The 19,687-nt window shown below is 38.5% G+C and overlaps 1 protein-coding gene across 4 annotated transcripts in view; it reads left to right on the top strand.

Annotated features, from left to right (window-relative positions):
• The window catches only part of zgc:123321 (Protein YIPF5-like), a 44,709-nt gene extending 29,604 nt beyond the window's left edge, over positions 1–15,105 (top strand). For 2 of the 4 annotated variants that reach the window (XM_015345338.2, XM_069190611.1), the window contains 4 exons: positions 3,065–3,210; positions 9,840–10,021; positions 11,030–11,227; positions 11,627–15,105. In XM_015345338.2, the coding sequence (XP_015200824.1) occupies positions 3,065–3,210; positions 9,840–10,021; positions 11,030–11,192 (491 nt within the window). In that variant the 3' untranslated portion in view covers positions 11,193–11,227; positions 11,627–15,105. Of the gene's footprint in view, positions 1–3,064; positions 3,211–3,742; positions 4,003–4,029; positions 4,077–9,839; positions 10,022–11,029; positions 11,228–11,626 lie in introns of those variants that run through there. The other 2 variants (XM_069190613.1, XM_069190615.1) reach the window with 2 other exon arrangements.
• The last annotated feature ends 4,582 nt before the right edge of the window (positions 15,106–19,687 follow it).

Raw genomic sequence — 19,687 nt, 5'->3', positions numbered from 1 at the left:
TCTATGCGGCGAAACAATGAGACACAGGTGAGCTGCGTCAGGAAACAGAATATAAATGCCCCAGAAGCAGTGAGCCGGCGCGGAAGCCGATAAGGTGAAAGCGTTTTGGAGGGAGGAGAGGTTTCGGATTGTGCTGGAAGGAATTAAAGAATAACGGACTATTGGATACGGTATATGACAAAGATTTATGGATTACGACTTGGATACGGTGCGGATTAGTGTGGACATACGGGCTCGGAAATTTGGATCGTTTAAGGATACAGGCAACGGATTACGGAACGGACTTGGGAAACATACGGACGAAAGACAAAGAAGATCAGTGTGGTGTGAGTTACATCTTTTACACCTGTTTTCCCCTGGCAACACCACAGAGGGAGTCTTTGAGGCTTATAAGGGGACTGAGGTACCGCCATTAATGACTCAAGATTCACGGCCCCTTCCAGGATAGTCTAAGTATAATTGTGTTTAGTTTTCTGCAAAGCATGAACTGTTCTAATTGTTTTGGAAAAAGATTCCTACTGCCTTACTTGTTTTATGGATGTTTTGAATATTGGATAATACTGTGTTTCTTTGTAATAAAATCTGTTTTGCTTTCTGAATTAATCCCACCAAAATTCATAAATTTAGAGATACTTTTCTTTAACCAGTTTACCCCCAAAATCCTTATAAGCTGTAAGCCAATTTGGGCAGTAGTTATCAAGTCGGATTGTTGCACCACCAACTGGGGATCTGTAGTTTGGGTACCAGAACCAAACCTGACAGCATCTCAGTCAATCAACTTTTGATGTCGTCCCATATAAACTGGAACACAAGTCCTTTTTCTCCAGTTAACCACTGACTTTTCCTACCATGAGACTGCAAGCAGTCTAAGTCAGGACCTAAACATTTCACCAAGACGTCAGACCAAGACTTAGGTGAGTCTCAGGTGAGTAAAGTGCTCAATTCTGTTCAAGATATTCTTCCTGAAACAGTAGAAATCTTGTGTTTGAAAACCCGCTATTACTTTTGCCTGATCAAAAAAATTAGACAATTGGACTCTCTTTTTGTAGACTTCCGGAAGATTATGAACAAAGCTATAGCATGTATGATTGAACTGAGTTCCCATTTTGTCTATCTTCTGAACCCCAAAAAGACAAACTGTACAGTGACTTTTTTAAGATCAAAGTCAGCAGGGCACAACTTTGGCAGAGCTTTCTGAGGCCAGCACAAGCTCCTGGGCAATTCCAGAAAAACTGTTTCTCTCTCTTCTCCCAGCACAGAGAAGATGCCATGGACAACACAGCCAGTTTTTTATTAGTGCAAAGTTTAAACTCATCATGGATGCCTGGACAATGGATCTTTGAGTATTAAATTTAGTTTATCACTTTATTGATGAAAGAACTATTATTACAAATGTGTTTGATGTTTAGTTCATGATAGTAAATGCATATTCACTTGTGTCTGATATGATTATGATTTAGTAATATGAGACTGATAGAACCTATGAGGTAGACTGTGAGTTATTATCTCTGTAGTTTGTAATCCCTGAGTGAACTATCACATTCCATGTTCACAGCAGATTGTTTCACAGATATATTCTATTGTGTTTGTTGTTATGCATGTTTTGGTCATATCAATAAATTGTATATTGTCTATTTAGAATTTGTGTGTAAGACTGTAAATTATTATGTTTAATTGGTTTCTAAAAGTTGTCAACTACTCTCAGAATTTACTGTTACAGTTTCTGATTTTTTCAGCAATTACACCAATGTCCTACACTGTAATAACAGCACAAATTAAATTCAAATAGATTTAAATATAATTCAGGACTGGGCAATCGCTGTACAGATTTCATTTGATGTAAGTGTCGAAAAGTATGTGCAGGTAGCAAAAACATAACTATAAATACAAAATGCTGTACTTAAGTGGACTTAAGTGATTATGTTAATATATAAATTACATTTTCCAGAAAAATGGGAAAGCAATAAAAAAGCAAACAAAATATTAAGATATGTAGTTAAATGCATATAATTTAAATTGATTTATTATATGATAACATTTTACAATCTTAAGAGACCATTTTGAATATTTTGTACACTTTTGGTCACCACATAACAAGGTTGCCTCTTAAAGAATTCAATTCTTAGAATTACAGTATTCCTATGAAGAGTAATCATATGCATTCCAGGGCTTAAAGAAATTACTTACACTGAAAAGCAAAAATTTAAAGTTTTGAACAGAGTTTACTTAGAAATCTGATCTGAGTATTCAACATCCTCACAGGATTCTTCATAATCGGCAGTAAAAGCAGTCAACCAATGGAAGGACATTTAAAACAAAAACATGAGACACTTTTTTGCACCCTCTGGGAGAGAGGGAGACATAGAGACAGACAGTACTGGTGAATTTATGGTTTGGTGCTGACATTGGTTGAGAAAGGGGAAAAAAACACAGAGGCAATACTGATGAGGCAGTATGCGAAGAGTTGTGGATGTAGGAAATGAGATACCCAACTGTGTTGTTGAAGCTAATAATCATTGTTAAGGTAGCATTTTAGAAAACATTCTGTCATTGATTCTTTTCCAAAGTATTTGAATCTGTTTTGCATGGAATCTGTACTGCTTATTCCAAGGTTACAATATGAACAGAAACCACAAGATTTTCACTTGCAGTTCCTAGCAGCCACAACAGGATGATGTCAATCGACGTTTTGGCCTATATAATCACACTTTCCATCAGTTATTATATTTCTTTTCACAGAGTCAAGATCTTGGGGTTGTTGTGGGAAAAGAAGGTGGTAGTCTCTGTCATGTGCATCAATCTTTCCTATTGCTATCTGTGGCTGAAATATCTAATAGTGTGACTAGTAATGATCAAATCTAATTAAATATGTTTAAATTGAATGTTCACCTGATGCCAAAATCAATGTTAAATTTGTAAAGTCTTACAATTGCTGAAGCATTTCCTAAGGCATTTTGATATTTTTTTTCCTGAGACATTTCTTTAGAATTAAATGAGATTTAAAATATATTTCTTTTGATTCATATTTCTACATTTATTTTTCTCTAATTGTGTTTTTTTGCAGAGCTAGGTATTAACTTTGAAAATATTTGGCAAAAGACATTAACGGTTCTAAATCCGTTTAAGCCGGCAGATGGCAGGATCATGAATGAGACTGACCTCACTGGGCCAGTGGTATTTTGTGTAGCACTTGGAGCAACTCTGCTGCTGGTAAGTTTATATTTGTCTTCTGACAGTGGCTGTGTTTCGAATTACTGAATTTCGGATACTACATCATATGACTATTCTGTCATTGATTTGAAAATTACACAGTGGAATTGCATGAACCAAAGGGAAAGTGTCTGCCAAACACATACAGTAGTATGTGTACAACTGTTGGTATTAAGACATTCCTTACAATTAAAATGCCTGAAGTGTCACTGCAATCCATGTTTTGTGAATGCCAATGTCTAGAGAAACCATTCAATACATTCACAAGATCGTGTGCCTCATGTCTAAAACTGCTGCTAAGATCACAATATGCCAGAACATGGACAGAAGTTCAAACTATTTATTTTGCATTGGTTTCATCCTTGCTTGTAAGAATATTTGTAGAATAATGGTAGAAAATAAAGGAACAGCAAGAGTAGCAATACAAACCTCTAATAAATTCTTGGCAAAACTATACTGTATGAGAGGTGCAAGACATTCTTTTGTAGTAGTGTAGACATTTTTTCTCATTTTTCTTCCATGTCTACTATAGTAGTAGATGAAGCTGATGATGAAGCTGATATTTTGTGCCAATACTCTGGAGATCTAGGTAGTGTTTTTAGCCCTTCAGAACTTGAAGTCTTACATACAGTAAATTAAAGGGGCCCTAATTACCAAAACACCATGTGGGATGTTCACCATGTATAGTAGGTATACCTGTCTATCATTTCTGCATGCAGCATTAGAACAGATCGTAAGGTTCCAGTTGCCCATTTCCCATGCTCCACTTGAGCCTCTACAAATTAAATGAATTTATGGAACTAATGTATATGCTTACAGATGTTCTACCACAGAAAACAACATACAGATGCAGCCATTCAAAATGGGTGAGGTATTTCGCGGCCTACCCCGGTGGGTTGTCACGACATCACGCGGTATCACGCATTTCACATGTGTCACGTGACTAACTATCCGGCGCCGCCAGGGGGAGCTTAACCTCTCATATACAGCATTTGAGCCTTTAATTTTGAACTGTGTATTACAGCATGTTAATCATCAGTCATTAAAATGTTGGTATATTTTATGAAAGCAAGATTGCTCAGTTGGACAAAAGTACACAACCTACCTTTATCAGAAATATTTATGCATCAAAGCCTTTACTGAAGATATTACTAATAGTATTAATAATGGATGACTTTGGACAAGCTGTATACTCAAAGTATAATTTCTTTAGCACATTTGTACAAGCACTTGGAATCTGTCCAAGCCATACTTTGTCAGGCATTTTGTTTTACTTCAACGGGCATAAAAACTTCCTTGCTTTTAACAGGGCGTTTCATAATTTCTAGCTACAAAAATGATTTAAAATGCGACACCTATCATTCAACTAGAGCTTAAAATATCAGAAGGAAAAATACACACCGGTATTCCATTTCTCCCTAAACATTGTAAGCTTCGAAGTCTTTAACTAACGTGATACTGGAGTCAAAAAGCATACTTTTAGAATTTGATTAAAAGGGAATATAATATGGAATCGCGTATCTAAAGAATTTAATAACGGTATGATTATATCCGTGTACTGCGGCAGGGCTGTGTAGGGCTGTTTCGCCTGCCTGATCATGCGAGCTGTCTTGTAGCTACCCAACGCAGAATGGTGATTGGCTGACACTATCTGACACCCCTCTGATTGGAGAAAAAAGACGTGCTGGTGTGCTATACACACTGTGCCAGGAAGAGGATTTCTTTCTATTCAAAATGTGTATTTTAAAAGTTTAAGAAGTAAAAACCTTACAGCGTACTGTAGTGGAAATCTAATGAGTTAATTGATTCTTAAAAATGTAGAGAGCTTTGCAAAAAAATATATTGGTGCTTTTAGATAATATTTCAAGGATATAACTGCTATGCTACAGTACGTGCAGAATTTTAGAAAACAGTTCGTCAACAAAGTACACTGTTTAGGTTAGTTTAGAAGACAATGTACCAAAACAATATATGCTGTCTGGGTCATTAGAATTAGCTGAAAGTAACTGATAAGCTTTGAATAACAAATCTAGTTTTTCTTCTCTCGCTCTATGATGTAATCTGTTTTCTCTTAGAGAAAGGGGAAGTTTTAGAAGGGACCAAGTGCTGAACTTTTTTACAGCGCAACGTCTTATAAAAACCCTGTACTGCTTGTAACAAATTGAGTCTCTGGTTGCACTTGGCGAAGTGGCAGCAGGGCTCCCAATATTGCAATATTGAAATAAAGACCTTACTCAGGTGAGAACTCTCTCTTGTGGCTTCCTTGATAGTTAAATTCCACGACAGTACACAGATTTCTAAACTGATCAGGATCGTTATCTTTGTCTTATGCATAATAATGTTCACCGCTCTGTCCAGCAAATTAATAATAAACTTTATTTTATATAGCGTTTTAAACGAATAAGTAATTAGATTGCTCATAAACCTAATCACTTGCTTTTTCTTTTTATTTAGGCTCAGATTTCAACTATAGATCGTATTATTAATAACCATAATAACAACCAACCAACAAAAACAACCATATAAACATAATGGTGGTGCTGGACCTTCCAGTTTTATTTATTTTTTAATCGCGTAACATAAACATATTTCCGTATGCAAATTGTACTGTATACAATATGTATATGTTTATTTAATGTCTTAACTGTGCCCGTTTAAGTATTGAATATTCATATCTAATTTTACCACTGAAGGGAAATCTTAACATAAACATTCGGTATATGGCTGGTCTCGGTACTTTAAAGAAAAAAATACACACCGGTATTCCATTTCTCCCTAAACATTGTAAGCTTCGAAGTCTTTAACTAACGTGATACCGGAGTCAACAAGCATACTTTTAGAATTTGATTAAAAGGGAATATAATATGGAATCGCGTATCTCAAGAATTTAAAGACCAGACAATCGCAAACTCGTTTTCAATAAAATTATTTTATTCATTCAGCAGTTTGTGAGAGGGACATCCAGCAGGGAGAGACACACACACCGGTTTTCATTGACAAAATTGTTTTTTTTTTCAATTCCTCTTGTCTAACAGGAATGTTTTGTTTGTGGACAGACTGTTAGACAAGAGGAAAAGATCGCCTCCTCCAACGAAGCATTTCGTTGATCCGATCACGAATTCTTTTCCAGTCGTACGCAGCAAGGGTTGAGAATCTCCGATTCACCATCGTACTAATGGTTTCCCGGAGATTGCAAGGCAAGGCACTTTTGCCTCTGGACCCATCGAAATTTACAGATGTGGTCCACCCCCAGTAAATTTCAAAAGTCACAAGATTTCGAAACACGAGGGCGGCGTAGCGGTCGGCTCTTGCTTTCCCGTCTATGCCGATGCACTGCAAGTACAACCCCCCCTCCATCTCCTGAGTGATGGGTAGCATTTGGACATCTGGGAGAATTATTCGTCCCACAGGCATCTGTGAATTCCGCTGTGCTTCCTGGGGTGAGATAGCCGGCGGGGACAGCATCAACAGATTCCTGCGCGGTGGTGAACTGAGAAGGCCGGGATGGAGTGTCCTGAGGCGGTGTGTGCTCTGCGGGGGGCAGAGCTTCCGCCAGGCATTGCAGCCTGCGCGGCGGGGAGAGGCACTTTTCGGGAGACAGCTGCTCAACTGTTTGACTGCTGGAACTCTAGCCTCCCAATCCTCCCCAGTAATGCATCGTAATGCTCCCGCTGCTGCCAAAATGTCTCCATACAGGTGCTGCTTCTACAGGTTGGCACCCTGGCCAGTGGCCGAGAGCAGAGACCCACGGCCGGTGGCAAAATAACATAATTCATGTAAGAAATAAAGTCACACAGTAGTATTCATCAGTCGCGGAACAGAAGTCAAAATAAACTTTTCTTTTTTTCCGTCTTACCGCTTTCTTTTTTACTGTCCTGGTGGTAGATCGTTTCGCCCGTGCAGTGTTTTCTTGAAGAACAGGCTATGAAGAAATAATTATAATTGAATTTAAAATTCAAAACGGCAATAATACCTTGTAATATGCGCTGTAATCGCGTATTTCAGATGAAGTCTGCTGTATTTGCTTATCCTTCGCTCTTTGGAAGCTGGGGCGGCAGAAGCACCCCGTCTCTTCCCGTAAAACGCCTTGGTCTCCATACTGTACTATGGTCGCTGTAGTGCAGGTTCGCAGTTTTTTTTTTGTGATGGGAGCTCACCCAATCCCTTGGTGTCTTTTATGCGTCACACATACTGTATTTCAGCGCCATATATTTCATGGATATTATGGAATATAATGGATGGATATCTTAGTTATCTTTCTAGTTCACAGGTTTGCATGCATAATTTAATTTTGAAAGCCACTGAAACATCAGGTACTACTGTTGTATTTATGAAAAAGAAACAAAACAAAAAACATACTAACAACTGTGCCATCCTACTCCTTAGTTAATACATTTTATTATTCATAAACAGTTAACATTGTTAGCAAAATATTTTGAATTATATCAATGCAATTTCAACCAAACCTGTTCCCACACACCCCGCCCCCACTACCATTAGAATATACACAAACATTTTAGCGTTTCATTCTGAGCAGAAGACCCTCACACCTGAAGAGTGCTGACTGTGACGAATTAAACCGGTTTTACAGGTTTCAATCACAGACCGTGTGCTTAAGAACACTCTAAGTTCCAATTCAGTAGAATAGAACATTTTTGCCTTGAAGCAATTTCATGGAGGAGGCTTCTAAAATGAACCATGAAAAGTAAATAAAATCCTTGAGTAATGAAATGGATCAGATATATTAAAGCATTCTTTTTCTTTCAAAGCAGTTTGGCCTTGTGATAATGGAAGCAGCAAAAAACAGGTTACAATTATCACAGATACAGTACGTGTACTTACTACCTTTAATCATTAGTGTGTATATGCTTGTCACAGAGTGAGATGCCCCACGAGGCACCACAAATTCAAAATGTCAATTTCCACCTCCCCTTAATTGGGGTAAAGGGGGGGACAAAGGAAAAGACTGTGAGGAGGGGAAAAAAGGTAAAGGGAGTAGTCCAGTCAGTCCAGATCAGATGATGTACTGTGTTGTAAAAGATATAATACAGTTCATAAAATAGTATTCGTTGTTATTAGGTAAACACGGGAATGTTCTCTGCTGTCTGTCTCTGCATCAACTACAGTTCAAGAACAAATAACAAATTAGGATTGAGTGGGAAATGAAAGAATGAAAATAAACCACAGTGCTAGGTATAATTTATAGGTACATGTGTTATTTCCTTTATTGCTTGGCACAGCTCTGACAAAAGAGTAATAAAAGCAGAGTCACAATTTTTGATAGACAAATATTTATTAATGATACAATTAAACTACTCAACATTAAACAAAAATACCAGTTAAATGTTCCCCATATATTAAACTATACGTCTAAAATGCTTGCGTCCTACATATCCAGAAACACAGAATTCTACACCTGTAATCTGGACACTATGAAATACCTAAACAGGCCGAGAAAAATACCCTGCATCCTAAAAAAATAATACAACCCAAGCATAATCTCCCTTCCTACAACATGAATGCCTACAAGTGGACTGATATCTACAGTACTTTCCTATTCCAAAGATGCATCACCAAATTAGGAGAGAATGTTTGTGGCCTGAGGACTACACTGTATGGGAAGTCAGAAATTACAAAGATAAATAGGACAGCAAACTCTCTGAAACAAAATTCACTTTGTTTAAAGCTTGTGTTTAATAGCAACAGATATAGATTTCAAATTTTGTCAATTTGGGATAGGACAGGTATATTGACATTTTCTCTGCTTTGAATTTTACATGATTATTAAGCCTTACCATTTTTACCCATAAAACGTTTTTGGGTTACTTTGCCATTCAGGGTTAATTAACACAGGTAGTTGGGACAGCCTGCTGAATTTGGTGTGTGTAGCACCGAGTGGTGTTGAGCAAATGTGACCAGTCTCCAAGGAGATTGAGGACAAAGACAAACACAGGCATGCACACAGTCACACCTAGGCTAATTAACCTACCAGTATTTTTATATGTATGGACTGTGAGAGGAAACCAGAATGCCCGAAGAAAACCCATGTGAACACAGGGAGAACATAAAAACTCCATACAGATAGGACTGCAGGTGTGGAATTGAACCCAGAGCCCCAGCTTTGCGAGGCTGCAATGCAAATCATTGTGTCATCATACCTTCCAAATCCTTATCATGTGAATTATTAATCAAAATATAAATGTAATACAGTACGTTGTAATTAAAAATAATAAAATACCAAAGGAACTAAATATACTTAAAAGGGCACATGTGGGCACAATAATGTATAAAATAACACAAACATCTACTGTAGCTGAATGGACAGACATACAGTGCTTGAAGGAGATCTGTGAGGGAGGCACACAGTTGTTAGCTAGTGGAGAATTTATGCATTTTCAGTAGTTTTCTAGAACTCTATATAAGCAAGGATTGTCCTGCAGTTTGGGAAGATAGTTACTCAATATGGAAACTATGCATGTGTGAGTTCCACAGATAGTGAGAGAAAGCTATACAGTACATTCTAAATTTACATACTTTGAATATAAAAGTGGGCATGTATGCAATTTGCAGGTGAGAGGAATTGTATTACTAAATGTAGGTAATATATTAATTTCTTTTTTTTTCCACAGGCAGGTAAAGCTCACTTTGGGTATGTGTATGGCATTAGTGCCTTGGGATGCCTTGGAATGTACACACTTTTGAACTTGATGAGTGTGACGGAAGTCTCTTATGGCTGTGTGGCCAGTGTTCTAGGTTACTGCCTTCTCCCAATGGTCAGCCTATCCAGTTTTGCCGTGTTCTTCTCCTTACAGTGAGTATTATCTGTTTGTTGCATTATGCATTATGGGTTACATTTACACCGTCATTATAAAAGCAGTGTTTTCAATTTTTTAAATACCAATAAAAATTGGAAGCTTATAGTAATTGTATTCCACATATATCCCTCTTGTTTTCAGAAGACCAAATTTTCAATGGAAGCATTTTACATTGTTACTGTTAAGACATTTGTTTTTACTTTCCAAAGGTAAAAAAAAACATACAGTAATAGCGTTTTGATTTTATATGCAATTTAATTTAATAAAACCCAAGTTCCTCACATTAAGAAAACAAATCCTGCATTAGGCTGCAATAATTTTTATGAAGATTTATGTAATTTTTACAAAAAATGTTACAAAGAAAAACTTCCTGAATATCAATTTGTTTGCCAATAAACTTCTCATAATTGTCCTGTAAATCATTTGGATAATCTTTCCTATGCTTTTTTAGTATGCCACCTGAATTCTGACAATATAAAAATCATAAAGAGAGAAGTTTACAATTAAAGGTATAAAGAACAGAGGTTAATTCCTTGCTGAAAAGTGGATTAAAAATACACTGTTTCAGCCATGAAACCACCTCCAATATGGCACCAGGGCCATGCCCAAAACTGCAGAAACAGTTGTGTTTTCTTTCTTATTTTCAGGAATCAGCATTTACTTGTTCCTATAAAGGTATGCATTAGTAAAGACAATTTAAGCCTTCCTGTTTCAAGTATTGTGCTTTGTTGCTTAGTATCGTTTATAAACTAGTGTCCTCTGCTTTAAAATCTTTCTCCCCCAACACACATTATTTACAAAAAAAAAGTAAAGTTAGGCACTGCAACCCCTCTTCAATTTTTTTCAGTTTAATATTGCAGTTTTATCACATATAAGTCAAGTATCTCAAAACCATAAAATGTTGGTTCTTTTTGTATTTTCTTGTACTTTTGTCAAATTATATTTATAATGTGTTTAGTAAGATTATGAGACTAAGCATGTATGTGTATGTATTTTTTTTCCAGAGGTATTCTTGGGACTATTTTTGCTCTTGTGATAATTCTTTGGTGCAGTGTGTCAGCTTCAAAAATTTTAATTTGCACTTTGGCAATGGAAGGACAACAACTGCTTATTGCTTATCCCTGTGCCTTACTGTATGGAGTGTTTGCACTTTTGACAGTCTTCTGAAGTTTTCCATTGTTTAAAAAGCCTCAAAGCCTCAGGTGAATACTATATACATGTATATATAACAAATTCCTTGTTCAAGTTGTATTAAAATGTTATTGTTTAAGGTTTATTGAAATGTTTATTTACTCATTTAGGTCATTTAAAAAATGTTTGCAACTTGATTGCATATTTATAACATTTACACTGCACTGCAAAGGTATATATTTGATGTATGGATATAGATCAGCTTTAACATTACTTTCCATTAAATGATTACATTTCTGCTTCCAAAATAGACACTTAAATATTCCATCACCAAATAAAGTGATTTTGTTATTGGCAAGAATATTTGTTTAACAATAGAATATTCATAATCACTTCATTGTTTTGAATGAATGTGAAGAAAGTTCTGCAAATGGAGAGCTCCTAATGGTTTTTGTTTGTTGATTTTGAAGGTGGTCACCAGATACTGTGTTTGGGAGGAAAAAGAAACTATTATTCGAATGTTAATTGCAGTCCTGGTATCATTAGCATCAAAAATGAAAAAGTAGAAGATCGTCTACGGAAGATCAGGAGCAGAAGAGGCTGCCATGATCCTAGCTAGCCTACAGTCTTTAGTCCTAGACAGCACCACCTAATATCTACCTATCACTTTTATACTGTAGTTAAATGTATTTACAGTACATTGCCAGATTACCTTAATGCATTTTTTTGGTCAGAACTGTCAACGGACATTGTGCCAATTTATTAAAATATCTGATAAGTTAACTATGACATGGGAACCTTCAGCTTATAGTCTCATCTCAATGTGCATATTTACTAAGGAAGCTTACTAACAGCCAGATTGAGTATCCACACCGGCCTTGACATTTCAACAAAAAAAAAGTTTTTTATATTCCCCCCAACCATCCATCATTTTTTAAACCGTTTTATCCAATACAGGGTCGCAGGGGAGCCAGAACCCATAATGGCAAACAATGGGTGCACCCCAATGGGATACACCCTGTTTGGAGACACCAGTCCATCACAGGGCACACACAGATACAGATGCAGCCATTCAAAGTGAGCGGTACAGACACGTACCGGAGGTAATTGGCTGCGGCGTCGCGCATCATGACGCAAGATGACGCGGGGTACTACGGTACGTGATTAATTGGCCGACAGGGGCACTCGTCGGTACGACAGTTGGTCGGTCGTAGAAAGATTTACAGTACAGTAAACGTCTTTACTGTGCCCGTTGTAGATATTGAATTTTACCACTGAAGGGAAATCTTAGTAGCTGAGCATAAAAAGAATAGAAGCATACTGTAACGCGTGTGAAGGCCATAAACAATATTAATTTTGGAACATTAACATACAGTACTGTATATGGCTGGTCTTGGTACTTTAAAGTAAAAAATACACACCAGTATTCCATTTCTCCCTAAACATTTTAAGCATCAAAGTCTTTAACTAAAGAGATACCGGAGTCAACAGATTTGATAACGCTATAAAAACGCTATAAAATAATGTGACTAGGCACAGAACAAGTTTACAGCACAGTACAATAATAAATGCTGACCATGACTTTAGAAGCATAAATTACCTTACACTCTATTTAAACACAAGCTGTCTTTCTGTATGAACCTCTAAGCTGGTTCATACAGAAAACGTAGAAATGCATTAGCCTGATAATGATTAAAAAACACATAATTAAACACGCGTTCGCGATTTAAATCAGAACACGATTTAAATCTATATAAATGTTTATATTGTAACGCATACTGTCCAGCCTCCATTTCTCTATAAAAATTTACTCTGTTGCACACACACAATAGAAGCAGGAACCGCTGTCAGAAGGGAAGAAGGTGACTATTCATTGTTATCAAAATGACTTAGACTCGATCATGTTGCGATATTTTGAAATATAAAAGTCAATTGATTGTCCATAATATCGCTATTCTATTTTTTCGAAGAAATGTTTGTTAAAAGAAAAGTCCGGCACCAGCTGGATTTGAACACACAACCCGTGAGTTGGTAGTCAGGCACGTAGACCAGTAGGCTACAGGGGAAGTCGCATGAAGAGGGAGGCGAAACAGCCCTACACAGCCCTGTCACAGTACACGAATATAATCATATCGTTATTAAATTCTTTAGATATGTGATTCCATATTATATTAGCAGAAAAGCTTAAAACTACCACTTTTTCACACGCTATTTCACATGCTAGTTAAATACTTCGATGTTTAAAATCGTTAGGGAGAAATGGAATACCGGTGTGTATTTCAAAGCAAGGAAGTTTTTATGCCCGTTGAAGTAAAACAAAATGCCTGACAAAGTATGGCTTGGACAGATTCCAAGTGCTTGTACAAATGTGCTAAAGAAATTATACTTTGAGTATACAGCTTGTCCAAAGTCATCCATTGTTAGTACTATTAGTAATATCTTCGGTAAAGGCTTTGATGCATAAATATTTCTGATAAAGGTAGGTTGTGTACTTTTGTCCAACTGAGCAATCTTGCTTTCATAAAATATACCAACATTTTAATGACTGAGGATTAACATGCTGTAATACACAGTTCAAAATGAAAAGCTCAAATGCTGTATATGAGAGGTTAAGCTCCCCCTGGTGGTTTTACAAGGTGACGCCGGATAGTTTCCGGTAGAGCGTCAAATGATACCGCGTGATACCGCGCCACGCCCACCGGGGTATGCCGCGAAATACCCCACCCATTTTGAATGGCTGCATCTGTACAAACATAGATATGCCCACACTCAGACCAGGGTACATTTCCCCAGAAGCCAATTAACCTACCAGTATGTCTTTGGGGCGAGAGAGGAAACTGGAGCACCTGGATGAAACAGACGTGAACACAGGAAGAACTTACAAACTCCACGCAAATAGCAAACCAGGAATTTAACCCTGGGCCCCAGCACTGCAATGCTAACCAATGTGCTTCCATGCTGCCCCTCCCTCCTCCAACCAAGCATATCTAAATGTGATTCCATCAGCTGTAGTAACGAAATGAACAAAGTTTAATGTATTTTATTTTTCCTTATATTATGCACATTATGCTTTATATGTTGCAAGTTTAGGACATTTTGGATCTGTCTTAAAATGAAAACATAAGAAGTTAATATTTTTAATATACTGTATATACATATATTATGTTTTAGTGTTAATGCAATTCAAATAAACAGTTAAATTCACACAGCTATGTATAATGTATATGTTATAATCTTTTTTTATCCACCATATGTATTCCTTGTAACAGGTACCAAGTTGTCATATGCACCTTCTGTTACTTGCATAATGTGTCATCTGTGTACTGTTACATAAAAAAATAGAAGTGGGTGGTTGATTTAAGGAGAAGCTTTATTCTAAATTTCAGGTGAAATGTTGAATGCACTATCTGTAAACACATAGATTAGAAAAGATTTGATTCTTGAGTGCTGTTGGAATGTGTGAATCGTGTTTAAGGATAAAATGTATGTTTTCCTGGTATAGGAGTCTTTGAATCCCTGTGAAAGGATACCGAAAAAAAAGGTCATGGTAATCATTGTCACAAGAAGAATGGTCAATGCACATTAAGCAGAATAAGGAACATTAAAACTTACACTCCAGTAAAGAAAAGCGCTATCAGTGGTTCTCAACCAGATGATGAGCTTTGCATGCCCATGTGAGGTGGTGAAGTGTTTTTAAGAGGCACCACTGCTAATTCTCCAATCAGACCAGGTATCTCAAAGTTGATCATTTAAATTTCATTGGCAGGGCTGACATTTTTTACTAAAATGAGAAATCTCAGTATTACTTCTGACTCTGTGTTGTCTTTTTTCATGCCATGCTCATGTCAATTACAAGCCATAGGACCCAATAAGTTCTCCCAATTTTTAAATCATGTTTCACAAATCCCTTACATTTGTGGCAAAAATCCTTATAGTTTGTAATTCATAATTTGTGATTGATTTTTTTAGAAAGAAATGGTATTCAGACTACATAACAAATTTGAGGAATATAATTAGAATATGTTTAATATTTTTTTCAAGATTGCATTATTCATGTTGTTTATTTTTGTGTTATGTCTCATTTTTCTATAAAAAATACATCACCTATGATCGGCAAACACTTGAGACTTAAAGCTCCAGATCTGACTTCAGTGGAAATAGCATACAGCTGTACTTTTCCAGCACAGAGCAAACAAGGACATGAACACAAGAGGAAGTGGGGGAACCTTCGCACTGACATAGAAATTCTCTGCAGATCTTGCTTATCTAATCTGGAATACCTCACTATCAAATGTCACCCCTTTTGCTTACTGAGGACATTTTTAACTGTTATTTTTCCGCTGTGTAAATTCATCCACATGCTAACAAATTCCCAAGTGTGGTTATTAAGAGGACCGTTAGAGGAGCATACAGCTCCATTTCACATCTGAGTTTTGGGAAGAATGACCACGCCTACAAACAGAAGCTGAAGATCGCGCCACCTGCAGTGAAGATCATGCAGCACTCTTAAGATGCTGCCAAGCATAAAGATTCTTCCATTGATTTAAACAAGCATACAGAGGTGGTTACATCCTACATCAATAACTGTGTGGACAGAGGTTTTCCTACCAGGAAGATCTGGATATACCCCAATCAGAAACTGTGGATGCAAAAAGATAGCTGCAGTAAACTTAAAACATCTGCTGCCTTTCAAATCAGAAGACAGAGAACTTACAGAAAATCAAGGTATGACCTGGTGAAAGCCATCAAACTGGCTAAATAGAAATACAAGGACAAAATAGAAAAACAGGCACATGTGGCAAGGGCTGCAGGCTATCATAAGTTATAAAGGCAACACCAGCAGTATTTCCTTCTCTGATGCATCTCTGCCAAATGAGCTGAACACCACCTACTCCTGCTTTTAGGCCCAAACATCAAATCCACCATCAGGGGACCAGGGGACGTTGTGTCACAGATCTTTAAGAGAGCGAAAACCTGCAAAGCAGCCAGCTCAGATGGCATTTCCCCGTGAAAACCTGTGCAGGTGAGTTATCTCCTGTATATACAGACATTTATAACCTTTCTCTGACTCTGTCCGTCATACCAGAGTGCTTCAATAAAAAACACAATTGTGGTATCATGTTTGAATGATTAACACCCAGAGGTGCTAATTTATGTGGTTATAAAGTGCCTGGAAAGTCCTGGAATATACAGTAAAGGGCACAATCCCATACTCTCTCGATCCTTTTCAGTCTGCTTCCTGCTCAAATTGGTCTGTTGATGATGCAATATGTTTATCACTAAATATAGCCATTGAATATTTAAACAGGTAGGGCACCTATGCTAGGATGCTATTAATAGACTACATCTTGCACTCTGGAATCTGGGCTTATATTACTCCATCTTCAACTGGATACTGGATTTTCCGATGGTCTCTGGTGGTGAAAATTGGCATACAATATCTCCTCTACAGTAATCCTACACTGGGACACTACACTGTAAACATTGCTCCATAAGTCTGATGTTTCCACCCAAGAGTCTATTCCTTGTTTACCAACAGTATAACTGTACAGCCATTTACAGCAGCAACCACATTATTATGTTTGCTGATAACACCGCAGTTATTGGGCTGAACAGTAACAATGATGAGTCTGCATACAGGAGCATGGTGGAGCATCTGACAAGGTGGTGCCATGACAACAACCTGGCCCTGAATGTCAACAAGACTAAAGAACTCATTGTGGACTTCAAGAGACCAAGGGGAAGTCATGCCACAATCAGTATTAAAGGCACAACAGTGTAAATTGTCAACTGCTTTAGATTCATCTGACTGCAGATGTCAGTTGACTTGGATTGGTCGCACAACACTGAAGCCAGTTAGAAAAATGCACAACATTGCCTCCACTTTCTGAGGTGCCTAAATAAATGTGATATGGGGAAGCAGCTACTTGTGAACTTTTACCACAGTGTAGTGGTTTTGATGGGTTTACTGAGACAATTATTAATTGTAGCAGTAATCACGAGGTTGTTCGTCGGGGCTTTTAGAAAATCAATCGTCAGAACAACTAACAACGCACACACGGGTTCAATACACGGGATACATTTATTAATATAACTGTGCAACAAACATATACTAGTCTGCCTGGATACGAGCGGCAGACCTTACGGTGAGGGTTATCAATATACAAGGTATATAATCTCGAAGAGATGCAAACACAAAGAGATACACAACAGAGAATATATGTCAGTATATATCGTTCGGTTACCAAATCGCTAATCAGTGTTATTACCCACTGTTACTCTAAACTCGGAAGTAAATACATTACTCATGAATTAAATTGATAACAACTTGTGTTGAGGAACAATTGAATTCTCGAGACGCAATGTAGAACATGGGGTTTACTTATCCACTGTGTTGGGATTTGGAATTCCCGGCACGAACACCAAACCAGCTGACAGGCTCTGTTGCAGCCTCTGTTGCAGCGGTTGTCCAATGGGCGTTGTGACGGCGTCCTCTGGCTACCGGCCAACCAGTCGAGGTGCAGCTCGGAGTAGGACGGGCGGAGGAATCTGACTGCGGCGCGCAGGGCAGTCGTTGCTCCGAGGGGATCTACCAGCAGTCCGGCTGGCTAGTAGAAAGTCTCTATGCACAGAGTGTGACCGCGAGTCCTCACAAGTTACTCTTTTGCCTGGGAAGAAACTGGTTCGTTCCCGGTCCAGCGCTGCTTCTGAATAAGCTATTCAGGTTGTCGACGAGGGTCCAACTGTAGGCTGCCGTTGATCAAGCGGAGCATTCACGTTGGTAGAATTCTGAGTACGTACGGGTTCCTCGGCCTCGCGCTTCGAACAAAGTCCAAGTCCTTTTGCAGACAACAGCAGTTGTCACGTGATTGTCTCTGAGGATGCGCGAAAATGGCCAAGGAGAGCCCAGAACTGAGCTTGCGCTCCCTTTTTGATCAAGACCCAGATGTGTGCTGATTGGTTGAGAGTTTGGCGGGCATTGGAGACCCACGTGGTATTACCACGCCCTGCCAGTCCCTGATTGGTTGGTCAAGGTGAGATATAAGTCACTTACTCTTGACACTTAGGAATGCAGTCCAGATGTCCATTCGGCACTCCCTAGACTGATAGGCGCCAATAGATGACCATTGATCATGATAGCCAGGCTCAGCTAATTGCATCCCCGTCTGGGAGCTTGTTTCTTATCACAAGAAAACACTCTTAAATCAGCTTGCATGAATTCTTTCTCTGTGGCTGCACCACAGAGATGGAGGGTGAGATGGGGCCTCTTTTAGGAGCATACCAACACTTAATTCTGTCTTATTAACAAGCATTGCCGCTACATATCCCCCCTTTTTGAAGGTCACGAGGTCCTGAGGCATTGTTGCCTTCAAAACAAAAACAGAGTTAAGTGATGTCTGTTGTACCCCGGTGGATTCTACCACCCAATATTCACATTACCTCTCGAGAATTTGTACAGGAAATAGTGTTGGAAAGAACATTGCGTATACCTGCTCTCAGTTATAAGGTACATAGAAATGAGGCATCGGGCGTCATCATTAGCCCTAGACCTTAAACTTCCGGCAGTTCACTATCAGTATCGGATAGCTCTGCAGCAGGCAGACGTTTGGGAGTGGTTACCTGATTTCAGTGATAAACCATTGCTCCCTTTGTCTCATTCAAACTACCCTGCAAGGTTTTGATACAAGAGAACAGCATCCAACACATTACCCCAGCCATGATCCAGCTACCCAGCAGCAGTGTCAAGATGACCACGTTTACTGTTCCTAGCGCACCAGAGGATCCACAACGACTGTGCTTGGGACCTACCAGTGTAGTTTTTAAGTTTGTGTCGTTGAGAACAAATTCGACTACCTGTACACCCTCAAGACTTACTGTCTCTTGGATTCTCTCATCCAAGTCAACGCTGTGTCCTCTGAAAGCGTCCACAATCTCGAGTTCCGTTTCATACAGTTCTGACTCCAGGTGATACAGTGCTAAATCGTTGAGATGCACTATAGCTCCTTCAGGAACTTGTAGAAAAACTGTTTGGTTGGGTAGCTGCACTTCGGTAGCTGTATCATGTCTGTCATAGGTTATTGTAACCGTTAACTGTGGTGTGCTGATCAGCCATTTCTTTCCCACCTGCTCAACCTGGGGTTCGTTAACCTCACGGTTGCTCGTCACTGTGGCTTTACACTTTTCAGTGGCAGCCCCCTTTCTGATACCACACAACCTCTGAGTTGTGTCCCTAAGGAATGGCTTACTTGGGCATACGCAGTGGATATCCTTGGTTGATATACACAGTTCCAGGTTTGGAACAAGGTACAAATTCGGATCATCCTCCTGGTAAGCTACGAGCGGTGGGGTGGTCAACTTCACATGCATGTCCCCCCTCCAGAAGCCAACGTTCAATATAGACTTGAGTCTATAGATATCCTTGCTACTCATGATGGGAAGGTTCAACAGGAAACCTATTTCCTTGGCTTCGGGGTTGACATGTATGGGAATGGCACTGCCTAGACTGTATGCAAGATGTACTTGCAATGGCT

The sequence above is a fragment of the Lepisosteus oculatus genome, chromosome 1, assembly GCF_040954835.1.
Source record: "Lepisosteus oculatus isolate fLepOcu1 chromosome 1, fLepOcu1.hap2, whole genome shotgun sequence".
Classification (NCBI taxonomy): domain Eukaryota; kingdom Metazoa; phylum Chordata; class Actinopteri; order Semionotiformes; family Lepisosteidae; genus Lepisosteus; species Lepisosteus oculatus.
This window is presented reverse-complemented; position numbering and strand designations above follow the sequence as displayed.